This window comes from Gymnoscopelus microlampas, assembly GCF_963454915.1.
Source record: "Gymnoscopelus microlampas genome assembly, chromosome: 4".
NCBI classification, from domain to species: domain Eukaryota; kingdom Metazoa; phylum Chordata; class Actinopteri; order Myctophiformes; family Myctophidae; genus Gymnoscopelus; species Gymnoscopelus microlampas.
In genome coordinates, this window is record NC_139941.1 from 30,993,625 (window position 1) to 31,016,118 (window position 22,494).

The 22,494-nt window shown below is 41.7% G+C and overlaps 1 protein-coding gene across 2 annotated transcripts in view; it reads right to left on the bottom strand.

Annotated features, from left to right (window-relative positions):
• The window catches only part of osbp2b (oxysterol binding protein 2b), a 64,876-nt gene that overhangs the window by 6,126 nt on the left and 36,256 nt on the right, over nucleotides 1-22,494 (bottom strand). Inside the window, exons 3-13 of one of the 2 annotated variants that reach the window (XM_084054518.1) lie at nucleotides 15,118-15,368; nucleotides 10,556-10,754; nucleotides 8,822-8,942; nucleotides 6,601-6,667; nucleotides 5,923-6,075; nucleotides 5,579-5,824; nucleotides 5,204-5,324; nucleotides 4,410-4,513; nucleotides 2,191-2,286; nucleotides 933-1,117; nucleotides 601-821 (exon numbers count right to left, since the gene is read on the bottom strand). In XM_084054518.1, the coding sequence (XP_083910644.1) occupies nucleotides 601-821; nucleotides 933-1,117; nucleotides 2,191-2,286; nucleotides 4,410-4,513; nucleotides 5,204-5,324; nucleotides 5,579-5,824; nucleotides 5,923-6,075; nucleotides 6,601-6,667; nucleotides 8,822-8,942; nucleotides 10,556-10,754; nucleotides 15,118-15,368 (1,764 nt within the window). Of the gene's footprint in view, nucleotides 1-600; nucleotides 822-932; nucleotides 1,118-2,190; nucleotides 2,287-4,409; nucleotides 4,514-5,203; nucleotides 5,325-5,578; nucleotides 5,825-5,922; nucleotides 6,076-6,600; nucleotides 6,668-8,821; nucleotides 8,946-10,555; nucleotides 10,755-15,117; nucleotides 15,369-22,494 lie in introns of both variants that reach the window. The other variant, XM_084054517.1, reaches the window with a different exon arrangement.

Sequence of the window (22,494 nt, forward strand, 5' to 3'; positions counted from 1 at the left end):
GAGGTATGCCACTGGGGTGATACGCCTCTGCTGGGTCCTCATTCTACTCCACTGTTCTCCATTATGCCACTCCTTCAATCTCAGTGGCCGTTTCCTGAGTTTCTGGACCTGAAATGAGCCGGGGCTTTTGCTGGCACAGCATACAAGCTCCTGCCTCTCCAGTCATAATCATGTACATGAAGGTTGCGGACACCTTGAATCACTTTCTACTAATCCCTTTTAACATTTCCTCATTTATTTCACATTCTGCGTAACCTGAACCCAAAACTTGGCAGTGGCTTTGTAATCCAAATATAATATGAACAAACCTGCAATCTTGCTGTATGTATAATGTAGTTAACTTACTGTATGTCTGTACAACACACATCATCTGACTTTTTCAGTGTCATCATGTAACTGTTAAAGCTAATATATTTGTCATTACGTGACCCTTTTTTGTTGAGCAGCACATGTTGAAAGTGTTATACATTTGCCTAGATTAGGTTTTAATGTTTAGTGTGCGTATAGTTATTAGAGTTACAGTATGTCGCTTCCTTCTTTCCTTATCACAAATAACCCCCCCCCCCCCCCTATTCCTTCATTCTGTCCCTCTGTCTTCACCTTCATCCAGAGCATCTGTGTTCTCCGCTTCCCTCCTCCTCCTCACAGCTCTTTGTTTCTCCTCCAGCCTCTGCTTCTCTGAATTGGCCTCGTCCCATCGACCTGCCTCCATCATCCTCTGGTCAGGTCTCATGCGGCTGTCGGAGATTGCCACTCCGTCTTCTGGCTCGTTGAGGGTCAGCGCCAGCGCCGAGAAGTGGTACATGTTCTCAGCATTTTCCCTTACGGAGCCAGGAGAAGAAGAGCATAAGAGTTAAAGAGGTACTGGGCAGTAGCTCACAATAGTATGACGTATAAGTATAAATAATCTGTTTTGTTGTTTTCTTGCTTACGGGAGAGGGTACTTCTTCCAAAGTAGTTTGGGGGAAAGGGTCTGGTAGACCGTCTTCTGCTTGCCCTCTGAACCACTGCTCCCACGACTACTCTGAACGATTTTGGCGCTCTCTATCTTCTCATCCCAGGTACCTGACAGGATGTAGTGGGCCTGGCCTCCGCTGTCTGCAACCACACCTGTCACCTAGATGGTTGGACATAAGCGAGGAAAACAAGGAAGTAAATAAATAAACTTGGAATTAAAATATTCTGGGTAAGCAAGTTTGCAACAGGAAACCAAGGGCAGAGAGGAGCGGATAACATGCAACACTGGTCCCAACACTGGACGGATATTGAACAGGAACGTTGTGGTTATGATTGGCCTTCTCACAGGAATCCTTTTTTTTTAGAGAAGATGGTTCATCAAGCACGTCAGTTAGACGTGCTTGATGAACATGCTCCTTCTGTTCTAATCTGTCTCCTGTCATGTCTTTTATTGCTCCCTTATCTCTGCCCTCACTTTCCTGTCTCTCTACAATCGCCTACCTAAATAAAGAAAAATAATGCAATTACATTTCTACCTATAACCATTAAATAGTAGCACAGCATGTGAATATCAATTGCACATCGTCTCTACTGTCTGTCTTCCTCCCTCTCTCTCTCTCTTACACATTCATTGCCTAACTCTCTCCAGCATTGTATATGTGTATGTGACCCTCCCAAGCTCCCAGCACCAATGTCAGTAAAATTCTGCACGTAATTCTGAACAGATGTATTTCATTCAAAATTCTCTGTAATCTGCAAAGTCTGATTGTTAATTCCTTGTGTTAATTATATTTGCATTCTCTCAAGGGGTGCGATTTGAGAAGAGTTGGAAAATAATACTACGTGAAATTAGACAGACAGACAGACAGACAGACAGACAGACAGACAGACAGACAGAGACACACACACACACACACACACACACACACACACACACACACACACACACACACACACACACACACACACACACACACACACACACACACACACACACACACACACACACACACACACACACACACACACACACACACACAGCCAAAATAATGATCTCCTGGCAGAGTTAATAAAAAAGATGGGTCATATCCGAAGAGCTTATCTTTTGTTTCTGTGGAATGATCAGTTTAAGCATGCAGATACTCTCCAGCAGGAGGCAGCACAACATAAGTTCAATGCCAAGCTTATGAACACACATCAATGTAGGCTGAACCTGAAAGAGAAAGGATTTACCTTGCGTGGAACTTCCCTGGAGAAATAACTGTAGGGTAAAAACTTGAGCTGACAGGTCTCCTTTGTCCTGTGGTTGACAATCTCAATGTCCCCTGACTGTACAGAGACAGATAGACAGGGCCGGAGTAAAGAAAGAGAGGGGGAGAGAGGGAACAGAGAACATGAAAAAGATCAATACCCAGAAGTGGTTCAGAGATGGATAGAGAGAGGAGGAAAGACATGGAAGCTTAGGGAGGAAAGATAAATGTATTATTGCATTACTGCAACAAGACGGACAGACACACACAGACACAGACACACACACACACACACACACACACACACACACACACACACACACACACACACACACACACACACACACACACACACACACACACACACACATATTTAATATATATCGAGCCAGTCTCAAAGATCGAACCTGACTCTATCTAGAAAGAGAACGTGAGGTCACCCCATTGAAAGTACAGTAATACTGAAAACCTCTTAAGATGGCGCCACCTGTCCATTGAACTCCATTGAACGGTTCCTCAAGCTATACAGTATAGCCATGATATCGACTTAACAATAAGCCTACCACTGCGTTTCTGATTCTGGTAATTAAGAGGTGCATTCTGTTATGCCTGGCTGTGTTCTACAACAAAGCTGTATTGACAGACAGACAGACAGACAGACAGACAGACAGACAGACAGACAGACAGACAGCGGAGATGTCACATTTCTGCCACAAAAGGGCAGAAAACATTCCATGAAAATGGTAGTTTTATGTATTAAAACCTGACATTTAAAAAATAAAACTAATGAAAAATGTAAACTCTTGGACAGTACAGCAGATTAATAGGGCCATCTCGCACAAAGGAGAGGTTGTTATTTCAAGGTGTTATTTGAGATCAAAGTGAGATAAAGCCCCAGGGACCACAACGCTGCTCATTGGTGCACTGTAACGCAATGCTCTGATTTCCCTTCTTCACAGCACTCTGCTCTGCTGGCCTGAATTATATACCATAATGTAATGCACAGCAGCCATAGCTGGATGAAGGGATTATATACTGTACCATACTGTAACATACAGCAGCCATAGTTAGATGGATTATATTACATACTGTAACGCACAGTAGCCATAAACTGGATGGATGGATTATATACCATACTGTAAGGCACAGTAGCCATAGCTACATGGATGGATTATATCATACTGTAACACACAGCTGCCATACAGTAGCTGCATGGATGGGTTATATACCATATTGTAACGCACAGTAGCCGTACAATAGCTGGATAGATGGATACTATAACATTCTGTAATACACAGCAGCCATAGCCAGTGTTGGGCAGGTTACTTATTACCTTCATAAAGTAATACATTTTGTTACATATTACTGTCTGAGCAAGAGCAATATATTACTAGTTACTTTTACCAAACTGCTCAAATAGAACAACTAAATAGCCTAGATCTTTTTAAAATAAATATCAATAAATAATGTAATTATATTGTATGCTCAGAGTTGTTCTTCACATGGGCACTATATGGGTTCATATATTAAATGAATGTGTATTTATTCTACTTAATTCTGCTTTTTTCCCCTTTTGACAGATATGGAGAATTATATGTTCATGTATATGTATTTTTTTGTCACAAATATCTATCAATCAATGTCACTAGCGACTGTCAAATTCAGAATTTGGCACTTGCTTCAACCAGGCGTTGACGACGCACCTGTCCTATTCTTCGTGTGACGTGCTGGAAATAAAAGCCAGCTGCAACAATGTACTCCGCCATGAACGGACAGCGAAGTTTGCTCATTAAAAGGTATAGACTATAGACATTCACATAGGCAGTGAGGACTGACTGCAAAGTTAGTAGTTGTTGTGTTCAGCAGAAAGTCAACTTTGCATTGGGGGCATTCACACAATTTCTGCTGAAATTCTCTAACTGATTAGTGCTATTGTGCGAGAGAGGACACACTTTATTGTTTGTGTTGATGTGCTACCTTGATGACAGATCATGCATTGTAAGATCCTTTGCGTTAACTTAGCTCCGAACCAAATGGACCTGTACCGGTCCATTTGGTACCATTTTTACACTCTTCGTGTTAAATTAACCCTAACCCTAAAGATTTTACTGTGTGTGTGAAGAGTACGAGCAAATTGACGCTCACAATGCTTAGATCTAAACAGGGTATGAGACTGCCAATGAGGAAGGGGCGCAAACTGACCTGGTCAATCCACAGCTTGCCAACGATGATATTGTGCACAGTGGAGGTGACTTTCCTCCACACATAGTGGTTCCCACTGGACTGGAACTGCAAGTGAATGGCACCTGAGAACAGACATGGACAGAAAAGAGAAATGAATAAACAGGACGAGAGAAGGGTTACCCAATGGTGTCAATTTGGAGAATATGTCCGTCTGTATTTCAGTGATCTACACTGAATATGGCTGAAGAGGTGAAACTTTGTGTTGTGTTTCTTTTTCTAAAAACATAAGCACAGCCATCCTTTTTCCACAGAGCTTAACCCAAGATAATAAATAACATGTATTGCACCACCACTTCAGTTTTCTTTTTTACCCCCTCCATTACACAAATCCCCACAGGAGGAATATAACAAGAAACAGGTCAGATAAATACCAGTGTGCTGTTATTAGATGTGCATCTATCAAATCTATCTCATTATCATTTATTCTGAGCTGACAGGCCCAAGCCCTACACCATCCCAGAGGAGAGAGTTCTCTTTATGCCGATACTTTATGTATCTGTCATGAGGGGTCATAAAATCCATCCGATTCATTCTCACACCGTTTTCTGTGGCTTTAGAGAGTGCATGCGTGTGTCTGTGTTCATGTTTGTGTGGGGGTGTTATACAGCAGCAGTCTCCTAATCTCAAGTGGTATACAGAATAGCACTCACCTAGTATACTACTATCGGTGCAGTGTCCAATTTCTTTACTCATTTGTTTTCCTTGATATTATACACAGTCTAGAAATTATACAGTATTATACAGCTTCTCACCCAGAGGCATTATGGAGATGTATTTGCCACGGAACTTGCTAGCTATAGTGATTTCCTGCCACAGGGTCCAGCCTCGTTGGGAAATCACATGATGAGAAGCTGCAGGAGGGTGATGGCTCACCTGAGAAAAAGAAGGCGAGGAGTGAAAGGTTACTGTTACAGCAAATGGATTACTTTATAGAATAATAAAAAGAGAGAACACCGCACAGCAGGACTGATGCCTCGTTAAGCATTCCATAAACGAATCAGTGAACACATGTGAGTGTGTGTGTGTGTGTGTGTGTGTGCGCGCGCACGTGCGTGCGTGTGTGTGTGTACAGTATGTGTGTGTGTACATGAGTATGTTCATTAGGCGTCCCCAGCGGTGCTATTTACCTGCTCGCACAGCGAGCGGTAGCCATACTCCTCCCGGCGGTCCAGCTCGTAGGTCTCGCCCAGCAGGGGGTTGAAGGGCTTGGCTGTGCGGTGGACCGTGGTGGAGTAGGAGGAGATGGAGAAGGCAGCGACCAGGCACATCTGCTCCAGGGAGGATTCACAGCGGGCCGCCTTGTCCAGCAGCTCATGGTACTCCAGGTCCTCGGACAGCCGCTGGAGCATTGACAGAGGCTCGTTGAAATTGACCTGCAAGGGGAAACGCAGAAGACGCAATGTCTACACCCAATGAGATGCTGTGTTAATTGATGTGCACATGCTGTGCAGCTCCAACGTATAACACTTACGGGCATTGGGATTTTGGAGAGTTCCTTGCCGATACAGTTTTTCATGATGCTCCACAGGTTGAGGGAGTAGTTGGGTTTATCTGGGACGTGTGTCCGGCGCTGTCTGCGGGGCTGCAGCTCCTTCCCCGCCAGGTCGTTACAGCTCTGAGACCCCTGGGATTAGAAGGTACAGTGTGTGTGATGTGCAGGAATTAGGAACCTTTCGAACCTTGTGTCAAACATGGAGGATTACTGTCAGAGGGGATCAGCAAAGTCACTAACAGCTTGTCAGGGGGTTCAGTGTGTTGCCAAGTGACAGAGAATGAACATAAACAGGAACAGAAGACAGAGGATGAAAAAGACAGGAGAGATAGAGTGACAAAGAGGAGAGCAGATGTCTGAGTGGCAATTAAGATCAAGAGGAATGATGGAGAGAGCAGCTGTACATCTCTGGCACTACACCACAGGGGCGACAACACAGCTACGAAAGCCACACACAAAAAAACTTTGTGTGTGTGTGTGTGTGGGGGGGATTGGTTGAGTGATACTCTCTTGCAGCTTGAAATCAGCAATTGTGAGTATGGTATGAATAAACAAATGAGCGTTATGCTTTCTCTCAGCATGGATGAATGGATGATGCCATCACACAGGACAGCAGTATGTGTTAAAAGCCTGTTTGTCAGTCTATCAGACACTTACATGGTCATCCTGGTTCCAGTCATTGGGATGGCCTCCACTTGCTTCACTCAAATTACTCTGAGAACGCCTGAAACACAATGAAAATGGGATTTCACGATAAGCTTAAGACACACACACGCACATGACAAAAAGGTCAAATTGTAATGCAGCAACAAATTATCCAGAAAATTAGCACAGGAGCAGGGGTATTGAGCTGCACCCATGCACACGCACACACACACTTAATATGGTGCTGCTGTATGTGAGTGGGTTGGAGAGAATACAATATGGCGGTGTAAACACTGGGCCACAGATTGTTTGGCTATCATTCATAATCATCCTCAGTGCTACAGAGAAGACAGGTGGCCAGATATTAGAGGTACAGACCTATCAAAGCCCCAGGAATATTGTGTGTGTTTACATTTTTGTCCACAATCAATAAACATTACAGAATGTACCTGAATTTTTTTTGTCAACGCTGCATTAAACTCACTGTACTGTGTGTAAATGCCCTCTTCAAGCTAAAATTTGAATTTGAAATGCAGCACAGAAATGTTTTCCAGGCGTATTAATCTGATAAAATAAACAGCATAGTGATTTTCAAAAGCATGAATTACTGTACCTCTGTACAGTTGCAGATGTTAAGTGTGTTTTTCCACATTGTTTGGCAGTGAATTTGCTGCATGTGTTTGCAGACTGCAAACTACTAAAGTATACATACACTTATGTACTGAAACTTTGTTGAAGACAGGCGCAACCTCTGCTAAATTCGACTGCATTTAACTGTCTCCCTGGTCAAGATCAGTATGACTGGATCTACAGTAAATCCCATGCCACCGCAATAATGCATAAACACTACTGCTTCTAAGGTCGGGCCGAAGGCCAGGCCATCTAGAACAGTGTCATGTTTTGGCAAATATCTAATTGGTTACACCAATATTGTTATTGTGAAGCACTTTTGTGTAGTATTTACGCAGACTGCTACTTCCTTTTGGACAAATAAGGCATAGACTGTCATCACAAGTAACACTAGTCGACATGCACACAAGCAGCCAACTTGTTTAGAGTGGTTACACCACTGAATATTGCATTGTGATTTGTGTGGCTTCATTCACAAACTGCACACATTGTAACCTGCTATTGTTCGCCAACAACTACAGCCACAACACCAGAGGGAGCACCTATGATCTGGTAACCCCCAACTTTAGCACAACATGGAAAAATAGCTACCACCATAATGTGGAATGCCCTGACATCATCCATCAAAGGATGTGAATCACTGGCCTGAAAAAGCATCGTCAGAAAACTATAAGTGGAGATAGATATAAAATCCCATTGAAATGAGGGGTCATACACTGCTGCCATTTTTTCTCTCCTCTGTAAATATAGCTATTTGTATTTGTTGAAGACATGTATTAATGCACTTTTGATTAAATTAATACATAGGACCACAATGGAAACAAGTCCCCAGGACTTTTTGCGTTATTCGTTTAGCCTAAATGTTTTACTGTACCTCCGTGCTGTATACAATCAATCCAAAAAAACAACTTTAATAATGACGTGGCTCCCATGTGGATCTCGACATCATGTCATCAGTCATCCAAGACGTAGCTACGACTTATGACTCTATAATTGGGCAAGGTTTCAAGTGCTGTTTACTGCCATTATAATTATGTGAAACAAAAATGTGAAACCTACTGGCCACCTACTGGCACAAGGAATTTGGTGCTGATCAGTCCTGCAGTTTAAAGGAGTAGTTCACCCAAAAAAACATATTTTCTATCAATTACACACCCCATGAAGCCTTGAATTCATGGAGATGTTTTAGTTTTTGTCGCATTCCTAGGCCAATAATTTGATGACTGTCTCTGGTACAGAAGTCACCTAATGAAATCAAATTATTGGCTTAGGAATGCAACAAAAAATAAAACATCTCCATGAATTCAAGGCTTTATGGGCTGTGTAATTGATAGAAAATAAGTACTTTTTTTGGGTGAACTACTCCTTTAAGAGATTAGCCCCGGAAAAACAAAGAGACAGACAAAGACTCACAGATAGACCCTCTTCTGAGCGGCTTGCCTCCTACAGAACTATGCCGATTTTTTTTTACATATCATTACTTCACTCTGTATAGTCTCCTTTCCTGCATGAGATAGTTTTGCTCCTACTTCGATTGGCGTTAGAAGAGTTATGAACAGTTGGGGGGGTTGGGTGTTGGTCACTAGGTGAGACCTTACAGTACCTGTGTTGTGTATTCTCTGTGGCCGTCACTGTGATGAATGCAGGGGAGTCCTCCATGGCATCGAAATACTCTGTATCCTCATCTTCATCACTCGCCTCCTCTTTGAGTGGCCTCTCACTTCCTTCTGGCAGGACACGCAGATTTCATTATGTACAAGAGTATGCTTCACAGTGTGCAACAGCCATATCACATGATTCTGGTTTGTAGACAGGGTTAAATGGGGGAAAAGTGGATAATCACATACCTATGGTGATTAATCAATTATAATCTGCTTATTTAAATAGGTAATGTTCTTGCTGGCTAACTTGCCAAATGAGTTCCTCAGGGTACATTTGTCACGCCCAATATGCAGGAGTATTCACTTATTAAATAAACTAGTCCTGGGGTCTTTATCGTTATTATTATTATTATAATTACTATTAAAAAGCCTCCTTCGGGGGTTTGGCCAAAAGGACCCTGTAACCCAAGACGGATACTGGTCCAGTGGGCAAAAAATGAAGCGTAAATGTATGCTTTGGGAAATGGTGTGAAATAATGTAAAGTATACATGATTTTAACATGCACCCTAGATCATTATCAGACCTAAAATGACCCTTCAACTTCTTGTGTAGCCCCAAAATGAGTGGACATACAGGTTTTGTAGCAATTTGTAGCATGTGTTAGAACTATTGGGCCTTACTGTAACTAAGGGGAAAAAAGTATTATATGTATTTGGCCCTCATCTGTAAAACAAATGTACACATACAATCAAATGTAAAATCTAAGCTAAATACATGGTGGGCAGTGTTGTCAGGGGCCAACTATTCTGGCCAACAATTTAATGCCTTCACTGGCCCACTTCTGATGGGATAAGAAATAAAAAAAAATTAGCCACAGTCACCTAACGTTCGTTTCATTTCAGCATAAATTCCTGCATTAACAGGGTTAACAGACTCATCTGTAATGCATGTAATGCACACATCCTCTGTCACAGCTGATACAGTCCAAGGCTGTTATGACAGCTTGCCTATTAAATGTGCACATACTGTATATACTGGACCGGACGCTGAATTATAGGTCAAGTCAAGGGAATGGGCTCAGCCTCTCTCCAAATCCGCTTTATTAATATATCAACAGCAACGCATGTGGCATGCTGTCAGTGATCTACATTTAAACTGAGACACACATGCAGGCACACACGCATGCACACATACACACACACACCGAGATAAGCAATGGCTGGATTAGTAGTGTCAGCTGTAACTCTGAGTTTATAAAAAAAAAAGACTGGGTCTAAAGCCCTTGCCAGCTGCTTTTTTGTGTTTTCATGTGTTTTTAACACGAAAATTAAGTCCAATATACTTTATGTTTTAGTCGCGGCCACGGACATGGTACACTGATACACTGCATATGGTTGCTCACGCCTATATGGGAACGCCCCTTGTGCACTCCCAAATCCTCAAATAGAGGGTTTAGCTAGTATGGCCCATTATAGGGCCCTTCCCAAGAGATAGTATGTCTTCTTCCTGATCTGGCTTTTTTCAGTTATGTTACCGATACAGATAATCTAATTCTGAACCTTCTGACCAGACATGAAATGTCCAATTGCTTCCTGGTCTGTAGGACCATTAATGTCTTTAATACTTGACTTGAGGTTGGTCATAAATTGCCCATATTCACATGCTGGCTGTCGTGTGAATATTCAAGGTATTCAGGTACATTTTTGAGGTCCGAACAGGGGACAGCAGGACTCACCCTTGTCGGTGGCGGGCGGACTAGCTGTGTTGGCAGCGAATGTGGGGGCTTCTTTCCAGGCTCTCTCCAGGCTGTTATGCTGCTTGGCTAGCTGCTCAATGGTCTCCTCCAGGTGGGCACGTTGTTCCCGCTCATACTGCAGCGCACGCTGCCATCTCCGACTGTGAGTCTCTGCTAGGTCCAGGAAGTCTCGACACGCCTGGGAAAGGGTAAACACACAAATATACAGCATATATTTTATATTCCCTGATAATTTTCATGACCCTCCCAGAAACAATTCACAGATCCCATATATATTCTCATATATGAATCCTCTAGAAATTATAGGAATTATATAATTTCCTTAGCTTCAACTCCAGCTTATAATGTTGGCAAAAGTGAGAGAGAATGAGGGGATTCGGTTGCATTTTAGCATCAATCATTGCAATAAAGGCTATTGTCATCAATATCGTCATGGTTTTGAGCAATCATCATTATGTCAATCAGTCACTTCCCTGACTCTTTGTACTGGGGCCTCTGCACTGCGCTGCTGACTGTGCAATATCACTTCCCGTCATATCCTAGAGCACATCACATTGTAAGGTTACAAAGGCAGCATTAGCCACAGGCACACTCCTTGGCTGCAGAACAGACTGTATTGCGGTCAGAATCGAACAGCACTGTCAAACTGTCCATGAGGCCCCTACTGCTGACTCAACATTATTGCTGAACAAAGAAGTTACTTCAGGTCAAACGTACAGCATTAGCATTATTCTACACAGCATGCCTGCCAGTCTGGCCACGGAATGAGTTCAAAGGTCAGTGAACCTAAATTACACACCTGACAGCTGACAATGCATGATGAAAGACACATGAAATAGCCCATGATCTGTAAGCTGATGCTGTATGTTTGACCGGAAGTAACTTCTTTGTTTTCTGCATTAACTTAAGAAAACTGAAGATATATTTTTAAACTGACAAATTTTGCGCCATTTGTACAGCTTTTTTTCTTATCAATCTTTACCCAGATAAGTGTAACAGTCAGCCAGTGGTCTTTTACTAACTGCTTCTTTATTCTTAGTGCCTTGGGGATTTTTTGATACTGTAGACAAAACCACTTGGACATGATACTGGCTGCAGTCGGCTATCTGAGGGGCAAGCATGTCACACAACTCATATAATCTCTGTCCTCTAAGCCTAGTACCAAATGCATGTCGAGATAATATAATTATATCTTCCTCGGACAGTTAGGATTTATTGCCTTTTGGGCAGCAGGAGGAACAACAACAAGGACACTGGTCAAGGCCAACTCTTTCCCTAATCCATTTCCAGAGAACAGGATATCTATCCAACACAACTGAAGGGTTTAATTCCAGTACTTTATCCCCCACTTCCAACCCATGAGAATTTAAAATCGGCCAATATTTTATTCACATTTCAGGGGTATTTATAAATGAGCGCATAATGTCCTAGAAAAAGTGCTTGTATTAAATGTGTTATATTTCATTCATATTGTAATGTAAGTAATAGATTTTAATGTTGACTAATGCAATAATCCCCAAATGGCTGTGGTTTACAGTGATTTTAGAACAGCCATGGGGTGTTGTTGAGCGCGACATTAAGCAAAGTACCTAGAATCCCCATAGCTGTGGATTCTGTGGAAATCACCCTTCGGGCATTTGGTCCCTACCTGAAAGCCCCCCCCCTAAACCCCTGCATAACCCCCAATACCCCCCCCCCCCATCTTCCATACCATGCTGTACCAAATGTACTGTATTTAAAGAGATATTTCCTCCTCAGAGACTGAATGCAGGAGGTATGATCGACAATTTGGTCTATCAATCACCCAGACAGAATTAAAGATTATTTTTTAATAACATTTCTGCTTTTGGGGTGACCTGGTGGATCAATGAGTAGGAGTGCATACAGTACCACATAAACGCCTTCCCAGTTTAGTGACACAAAATGCAGTGAGAGAAGGGAAATGTAGACAAGTCACTAAGGAAAGCCTGATTCAGGCCACACTACAATGGAATGTGTGCAGGCTATGTGCCTTGCTGATTGATCAGACTGTGCTATCCTACTATGGCATGTCAATAGAAAATGAAAACATTGCAAGCCTTGACAATGAAACAATAAAAAAGTGTTTGACACAATAATTCACCTTACAATATTAAAGCAGAGCAAGTATACTGTATATCAGTATCGTGATACCACACCAAAAAATTGGAAAAATATACTTTGAAATCCTGCATGTAAGGTTTGGTACCAAGATACATGTAGCTTGGTTATATCACAATACTTCTGTGTACAAATAAAAAAACAAGCAACCCAACCCTATGGTGAACTGTTTTGATTCCATATCTTGAAGGTTCCTCAAAATGTCAGTTCAATGATTGAACCATCCATTATAATCTAGGCTACAAAGGAAATTGTAACTAAAACCACCGTCTGAAGTTGAAGTAGAGTTGAGTTGTCTCTTACCTTCAGCAGTATGTTGTAAAATGGCAGACTCAAAGCTTCAGTCTCACTTTTATAGGGCATGTGACGGCGCTGCTCACTTCCTCAGACAAAACCCTAATACAACTAAGCATTACCCTAAATAAGGGACATTTCCTACGTTTTCTTCTTCTGCTGAATGTGTTGAATACACTCAGACTGCTTGTGACTTCCTTTGGTGGGAAGGCAATGCGGGGGCAAGTCGATGGGCATGCAGGACTAAATAAAGTATGTCAATCGGTTGTCAGTGTCAAATTAAATATCCAGCTTCACTTTATATAATGAGCAGGGTTGGGCAAGTCTGAAATTAACCAGAACAGTTTATTCAAATTACTATAGTAGGTAACCCATACAAACTCAAGACTGTAGTGCATGTAAACACACTGACAAGCACACATGTGTACAACACACACACACACACACACACACACACACACACACACACACACACACACACACACACACACACACACACACACACACACACACACACACACACACACACACACACACACACACACACACACACACACACACACACACACACACACACACACACACACACCCTTGGTTCAATGGCCCACATGAGGAGTTGCATCAGTAATAAATGCACCTTCCATTCAGGGTCAAATACTCTTTAGTTAATGTAGCTCCATCCGACTCCTGACATACATCCCTCTGTTGTCCCCCCTTCTTTCCTCACTCGTTTCTCCCTCCCTCCCTACTCCATCAAACCTCTTTCTCTCCCAGTTTCTTTGGGACTAGCTCAGGGAGAGACTAGAGTTCTACTATTAGCAAAAAGTAAATCTATACAGTAGCAGAATCCACAGATGCAGAAAGCCAAATACCCCTTATCCATTCATTGTAATTTGTCACCCTCTGCTTGAACAGAATTAATTTACTGTATGAGACTAAAACTACTATTAGTAGTATGCAGTGCCACTTCCTCTAACTTGTTCTCATTACAGGTCCATTCTGGCTATGCCTAACGGTATTTTAATGGAATCTAGGCAATCCAAGAGAGACTGTGTTATTGCTTGTCCAGTAAGTCTCAGATTCCCCTGCAAATTAATCAAAACATGGCACGGCCAACGTGCAGAACAAGATGGATCATCATTTTGCGGCACAGCAGTACTATCTGCAATTTAAGTACAATCTACAGCATGCCATGCAGTTTAGAACCATTTTAGTTTTATTAATCACAGTTCTAGGAACTAATTTATCTTTAATTTACTGTCTCGCTCATCCACAAACATGTCAGGGGTAATGGTCTCTGTCCTCTTCATATAAAGCCAAAACAAAAGGGTCAAAGTGCAAAGTTGCAACCCCCTGGGCTCACACACAGTCAGTCCAAACCAGTCTACTCTCAATAACCAAGCATGGAACAGGAACATCTTATGTAAGTGTCAGACATGCACTTCCTCCCAAATAACCATTCCACAACCTAGACGAAAAGACCAACGCTATCAGCTCCGACATGAAAGAAAGAAAGCATTCTTTTCACACATCAAAGCGAACCAGATCAGCAGGACAGAATGACAAACCTTGAATGCTTGTCTGGGTAATGTCTGCTTTAGTCACTGCAGGTCTGTCTGTCTAATAGCAGTGCCACAGGGACAGGGTAGAGGTCTGACGTCCCTCACCAGGCTGGGTGGATCTAAAGCTATTCTTGTCCTCCCTCCCCCTTTATCAGATCTAGTGTCACTCCTTCAGACCCTCAACTCCCCCTGAACTTTTGTCTGCTAAAGTTCTGTAAAGCCAATGAAAAGACCTAACCTTACTGTAAACTAAAGCCACAGTGAGCAAGAGTTAAACCTATTCCTGCAATCAGTGGGCTGTCAATCATCTACTGTGCTTGTCATTTGAATGTTCGGATTAATTACAATATTGATCATTCATATGGAAAGAAGTCTATGGAGGCAACTTGCCACGCTTTAAGTGAAATCTTCTCTTATTACGCACTGGTTAGGGGAATTATAGATGACTCACATTCTTGTCATGTCATTCTCAGCATGTGACACGCACTCACTCTCTTTCTACTCTACGCACATGACCAACCCCTGCTGTAGCGCAGGATTACTCACATTGATCATAGCATTGGAAGTGATGCGGAATAGGGTGGCTCGCTCATTGACTGCCTTGATCTTCTCTCCTCCCTCCACAGGAACGCGCAGTCCCTCGAGCTCGCTCAGAGAGCGCTGCAGGGCTGCCCCATGCTTGGCGATCAGGTCATTGCACGTGCTGAGATCATCGAGCTTGCTGACCAGTGTCTTCAGAGTGCCTTGGATCTCACTGCGGTCCGACTGGGATGTGGGCTCCTCATCCCCAGAGTCATCTGAAGGGGAGAGGTCAGAGGTCACACATGCATCATGACTACAATGAAGAATATATTTGAGGGAGATATGAATACCTTTCCACCGCCGCCACACACACACACACACACACACACACACACACACACACACACACACACACACACACACACACACACACACACACACACACACACACACACACACACACACACACACACACACACACACACACACAAGTATAATGAATTGATATTCTTCCATAAGACAGGGTATGACTTCCCAAGCTGCAAAGAAGATCTATCATAAACCAATGACTCAGTCAGTACCCAGTGCGCCCTACTGGTACCCTCCACCATGAATGACTCATTGTAGACACTTGAAATGGAGGACAGAGAATCACAACATGCATAGCAGTAAATCAATAGAGATGAACAGCCGACAGCTAGTCTTGAATTCTTGATGACTAGATTCTATGTTATGGGAACATTTTGCACTTAATGCAAGTGACTGTTTTTGAATAACAGCTAGTCATTGTGCATTTTTGTTTCCATATGAAAGCAGAAAATCATAGAAAAATAATTAAATAATGTTTTATCAGATTGAGTAAATAGTTTTGAAACTACAGTTTATAGCAGTGGTTCCCAAACTGGGAGAACTCCCCAGATGATTAGCTTAATGCGCAACATTGTTTTCTCACTCAACAGTAAACAAACCAACATACACCTTTTTAATACCAAATTGTCAAATATTACGTAAGAAAGAGGCAAACATTGTGAAAATAGCCGATCTACAAGCTCACCGTTGTGAGCTTTTAGTCAAACTAAATGTAATGCCCACAATTGCTTGTCAGGGTGGGGGGTCCCCAGTTCAAATAGGATTATTTTTGTCTTATAGAACCAAATTCAAGTTGAAAACCTTAACCAGAAAAAAACACCATTTAAATGGCACACATTCAGAGACGGTGCTCTTAGCATATGCTAGCAGTGACTAGCTCTAATCTTACATCTTACCTCGATGTTTATGCATCTATTTCATAGTTACATGTCGATTTAAAGGGAAACTTTGCCGATTTTGGACCCACATTATTATTTAATTAAGTTGAGGACAAAATAAACATGATGTTGGAGTGTGTTTTGTGTTTATTCAGTGTTTTGATATTTGGAACATTATTTCGGCGACTGTGACATCATTGCTGTCTGTTCTTCCTGGACTACAATGGACTACAGCCCATGTTTCCTGTAGTTCAAGTCAGACCTGCCCCTCTAGCTGATGTCAATCAACTTGTTAAGACTGCTCTAAGGTGTCAGTTACCCTGTAGCAACACAATAACTAGAATATATGTAAATACCATCTAACAACATTAATATTTGCAGACACAATACAAATGACTATTTACCTAATACAGGTTAAAATAAATGCATAAAATACTTAGAAATGCATAAAATACTACTACAGTCTGACTAGGTATTTGACAGTCTTATCAAGGTAATTGACAGCTGGAGGGGGCCAGTCTGACTTGAACTACAGGAAACATGCGCTGTATTGTAGTCAAGGAAGAACTGACAATCTGTATGTCACAGTTGCACGATCATGCTCAAAATATCAAAACACTGAAAAAAGACAAAACACACTCCAACATCATGTTTATTATGTCCTCAACTTCATTAAAATAGGTGATGGATAATTTATAATCGATAGTTTATTAGATTATAATTATTGTATGATTATTGTATTGTATCACTTTGGATAATTGCATAAAGTATGATGTATTTGCTCAGAAGGGACCGTTCTGTAACTGCTAAGATAAGATGTCCTTGCTCCCTGGCCTACTCTTTCTTACCCATGAAAGTTGTGGCTACAGTTTATCTATGATGCCTTAGAACAGGCAACCTTGCCACCCAAAATGAGCCTTTGCCCCTGTTCATGTTGTTATCATATTGTGGGGTGGGCTTAATAAGAGATAAACTGTCTGTTATAATGGTGAACATTTTGTATTACCAGTAGAGAATATTTTTGATGCCTGTACCACCTTGTCTCTCCTGTGCAAATAATCCAGTAAACCTGATTATTATTTGAGACTGACTCTGTGTTACTTCTTTTTACGGTAATCCTTTTTGAAAGCGTACAAACCTGGTTTTCCTAAGTTATCAATAGGGTTTTGCAAAATAGGCAAAGGTGCCCTTTAAGCTCTTTCCTGCTTTACTGAATAATGACCGATTGAAATGACTCAGTCACCAATATATTATGTCATCTCTCTCTCTCTCTCCCTCTCTCTCTCACACACAAGTATAAACCAGCAGTGATTACTTCAACTGACTGATCAACTGTTAATTACAGGCAGCTGATTGCCACTGACACACACTAACTCACCCATAAGATAGAGAGACATCTTTGAGCCTACCTTTCCCTAAGTAGCCTCTATAGAGAGGTTACTTAAGGTTATACAGAACATACTAGACCTAGAAGTTTGCTGCAGAGAGAGAGAGAGAGCGAGAGCGAGAGAGAGAGAGAGAGAGAGAGAGAGAGAGAGAGAGAGAGAGAGAGAGAGAGAGAGAGCAAGCATACACTGCAGGACAAAAATATATCGCAGGTCAGGTCCAGCTACAGAAATGGATAGGGAGGGATACGGCAGTTCAACCACCCTGAAAATCTGCATCTTGAAAGGTCAAACACATACAGTGAAATACCATCCAAAGGTCAGACATAGCTAAATCAATACATTTCACGAGGCAAAAACTATTTCTATAATACCTTGTGATTGTGCATTGAGTCATTTGTCTCAGTTTCAGTTTCTAACAAGAACAAAGAAACATCATAAAAGGTCTAAAATACTTGGCCAAGGCAACATGGTTCCTGTCCTGCAATCAAAAGAGAGTAGAGGGGTTGAAATTAAAATAATTAAAGGGATAGATATTTAGAAGAGAGAAATGGGAAATCGAAATAAGAGGAGATGCCAATGAAAAAAGGAAAAAATAAAACCATCTGTCTCTTTAGTCCTGTGGTAGCCCAGGTATCTTAGTTGCTTGTTTTAGAAGAGAAAACACTTACTGTTGATTAGTAGTTTTCTTGCCTACCTAGGTTGAATCTAAGTCGCTTTGTATAAAAGCGTCTGCTAAATAACTGTAATGTAATGTACTGTAATGTATTGCCTCATCATAACCTAAATAAGTGGCTACAGACATGCCCCTCTAATGTGAGGTTCGGTTCTACAGCCATTTACTAACAATCAATTAAAGATCGACTGCTGACTAAGCATGAGGAAATCTCATAAGGAAATCTCATCAGGAAATCCATTTAAGGTAAGATTGATTGATGGAGAGCAATAATATCAGATGAGAGTTTGTTACTAGCGTGTATAATCTGATATAAACACCACCGTGTCATTGGCATATACATTATGGTGCATTATGGTTGGCAGTTCATATAAAATGAACAATGGCAGACGAATTATTGACCCCTGAGGTACACTGATGTTACAGTACATTTGTTACTTTCATTGGTATAGTAAGTGGATCAAACTGATCCAAACATTCCATCATTTCAAATATCTTTTTGTCTGGACCCGGCAAGCCAGCCCTATACATACAAATGTCTCTGACTGATTGCCTTGGCCCTATTTTGGTGACGCATGATGCATGGCATAAGGCGCGACGTGCACGGCGCTAACTGCGTCAGGGGTGTGTCCACTGCAATTTTGGTAGGTGGGTGCGCAGTCTGCCGTGTGGCGCTACTGGATGGTGTTAAGCCTCTGAATTAGTTGTGGGTGTGATTTGGGACGTTACGTTAATTAAACCAATCAGAGTGTGTATTCCCATTCCCTTTAAGAGAAGTTCCCATTCAAAATGTGTTTGAATGGAACAATGCCATTTAGCTAGAGTCACAATGTTGACACATTTTAGTTTTTTGACTACAGATATTCTATACCTCAAAATGTTCACAAATCTGCTGAAGGCTAAAATGTAATTATCTAAGCTGTGCAATTTATACTTTTTGGGTTATGACTATTTTATCATATAGTATTCACGTGAATCGGTACATATTATTTCTGTGGTCACATGATCAAGACGTATTTGTCCAATTTTTCAGATTCCATTCCGATTGTCTACTATTGGTTTCAAAGTTTGCGGCAGGGGCCTGTTTTGCATAAAATGCCACAAATCACGAACGCAGTATCCGATTGTCGCGAAACTTTGCACGCACACTCCCAGTAGACCAAGGAAGAACCTCTGTCCCACAATGTTAAAATCGTGGTAAACTGTAATCATGGTGGCGCAATAACAGGCGTGTGTGTGTGTGTGTGAGAGAGAGAGAGAGAGAGAGAGAGAGAGAGAGAGAGAGAGAGAGAGAGAGAGAGAGAGAGAGACACACAGAGAGAGACAGAGAGAGACAGAGTGTGTGTGTGTGTGTGTGTGTGTGTGTGTGTGTGTGTGTGTGTGTTTGGGAGCACACGTTTTTTTCATCAAGACCAATGGTTGAAGAAATACCATGTGACACCTATATTGAATCAAGTTAAAAACTGAGTTAGGAACTTAGCAAATGGCTTCAACACTGGATCCCTTGTTTCAGTAAATTAGCATGTAGAGACAGCACATATTGAGCCCAACCAGCCCAACAGAGACAAAACTTCAAATGTCCATAATTTCTCCCAGAAAAACAAAACAAATCAGTCCCAGCAGAGAATTATAATTCTACTTTACTGGGAGTCCGAAAGTTGCAACTATCAATTATCTTCTTACCGTAAATACCATTTATTCTATTGATTACTTTTTTGATTAATCGAATAATCGCATGTTTTGTTTATTTATCAACAAATCAATGCAAAAAACGTTGTTGAACAACAGTGTCCTGCAAAATAGCGGGAAAAAAAGACACATGATCTATTATGCACACACACTATGGGCAACTTAACAATTTTTTTAAATAGATCATTTTATCGATTAGTACGGGTGTTTCGATTAGTACGATTAACTGTCACACCCCTAAAGCAGTCAGTCCATCCTTAAGTGACAAGAAAGACGTCAGTAAAACGATCAAGATCAAGATCAGGAGGAGTCAAACGTATTAAACCCAAAGTAAAAACAATATAGCCTCGCCTACCTACCTGCACCACAGCAAGTCAACAAGACTCACAGAACTTTTCAACACTTCCATTACATGCCAAGTGCTATCAAGTAGCTTAGGATAAAGGAAATAAGATGGGGAACTTAACAGACAGACCTATCATCTGTCAGTCTGACCAAAATAGCAGTGGCAAAGTCCTCCCATCTGAAAGGGGAGAGGTGCACTGGGAGGGAGGAGGAAACAAGGGGGAAGTGGGGGAAGAGAGAAAGTTAAAGAGAGACATCTCTCACCGTGCCTGTACTCCTGCACATCCATTTTCACCCAGAAGTAACAAGTCAGGAAGAAGCAGCATGCACAGAGCTTCTATCCAGTGAGGTGACTTTCACAGAAAAGGACACTAGCCAGTGGATGAAGAAGACAAAAAACTAAAACACACAAAAAAAAACAGGGTAGCTGAGGCCAACCCTGCAGCCATGCACCAAGCGAGAAGAAAACGACTGGGACACCCTCCCTATCCACGTATGACTACTGACAGCTTAAAATGGTAACTGAATTAAGTTAACATGGTTACAGAGAAAAACTAACCAAGAGCTGACAAAGTACACACACAGACTTACAAGTATAGTAGAGATACATACAGTGTCATAGAAGCAAAGAGAGTGATTAAGTGGGAGTGAGTGCAGAGAGAGAGAGTGAGAGAGAGAGAGAGAGAGAGAGAGAGAGAGAGAGAGAGAGAGAGAGAGAGAGAGAGAGAGAGAGAGAGAGAGAGAGCATAATAGAATGAACCTAAAATTGGTGAAGCATGACAGTGTAAGCCAAAGCTAGGAAAACGACAGTAGTGAGAGACTTCGGAAGCTAGCTTACTTGTCAAACTCAGCTAGCTTACTTTTAAACATGTAACACTCTGAGCAGAATACCATGCTGAAAACCCCTGAAAATGTTACCTTACTTTTTTGTAAATGTTTAGGGCAGCATGATGCCCTGAGAGAAGCCAAGGCTAAGGAATGCAAGACCCCAAAACCACGGTAGAACATTGAAGCAGCCAAGCCTAGTGGTCAAATCTGAGAATGCACTTAAACTGCTACTGCGCGTGCATCTCCCGTTTGTGCGCATGCTCACGACGCGTCACGAGTCACGACCCATGGAACCAATAGAATGGATCCATGGAACCAATATGGAACCAATATTTCTTACTTCCGGGTGCTTCAAAACGCCACTGAGCAATTTCATTGAAATGAATAGCTGGGGGCGGGGCAATCCGCCCTCTAGTTATATTATACCTCTATGATGGAATGGCATTATGGCAATGCCACCGGCACCGCTGACCTACTTCCTGCCCATATGCCCAGGGTTAATCATCCACATTACAGGGTGTGAAATTACAGAGCACTAATGTTAAGATGGAGGGCAATGGGTTAAAAAAAAACTTTTTTTTAATTGAGTCCCTAGAAACATGAAAATCACTAAGTTTAAGGTTGTAAGGCCTCTAGGTTGAGGGCAGTAATGTTTATGTGTGTCAACTGCGCAATTGATGGATTTGGAAGTTTGACAAACAGCAGCAGACTCGGTATAGCCAGCACTGGAAAGGGACAATCCAACACAAAAACACTGACTTTTATTGCATTTTATTTGGCCATTTTATTAAAAGTCAGTGCAACCTATCCAGTCTATGTGGTTCTCCAAATACAAATTTAAAAAGCTTGCCAGTTAGATAGGGTTGTCATTTGTCAAACTTGCACTTTGTCAGTGGTAAAGTATATTGCTGACACAAACGCATCAGGAACGTCGCAACAGGAAAGCTCACAATACTTAGGAATCTCAGTGCTGACAGGAGATTTTGTTAACGCCTGCATGGGAAAAAAAACACTATTTTGGGTAGTTATAGGCAGAGTGTGCCAGTTTACTTCCTGTAAACTAGTCTTTTAGTCCATTCTTAGTCCTATTTTTGCATATTCACTACCAATGAGAGAGGTTATTTAGATGAAGCAGGTAAGTATGTAAGGTTCTTCAGTCTTTTTAGGATGCAGTCGCTTTACAGGAGTTCAAAGTTGGCAAAGGAACTGGCTAAACCAATACATATCAGCA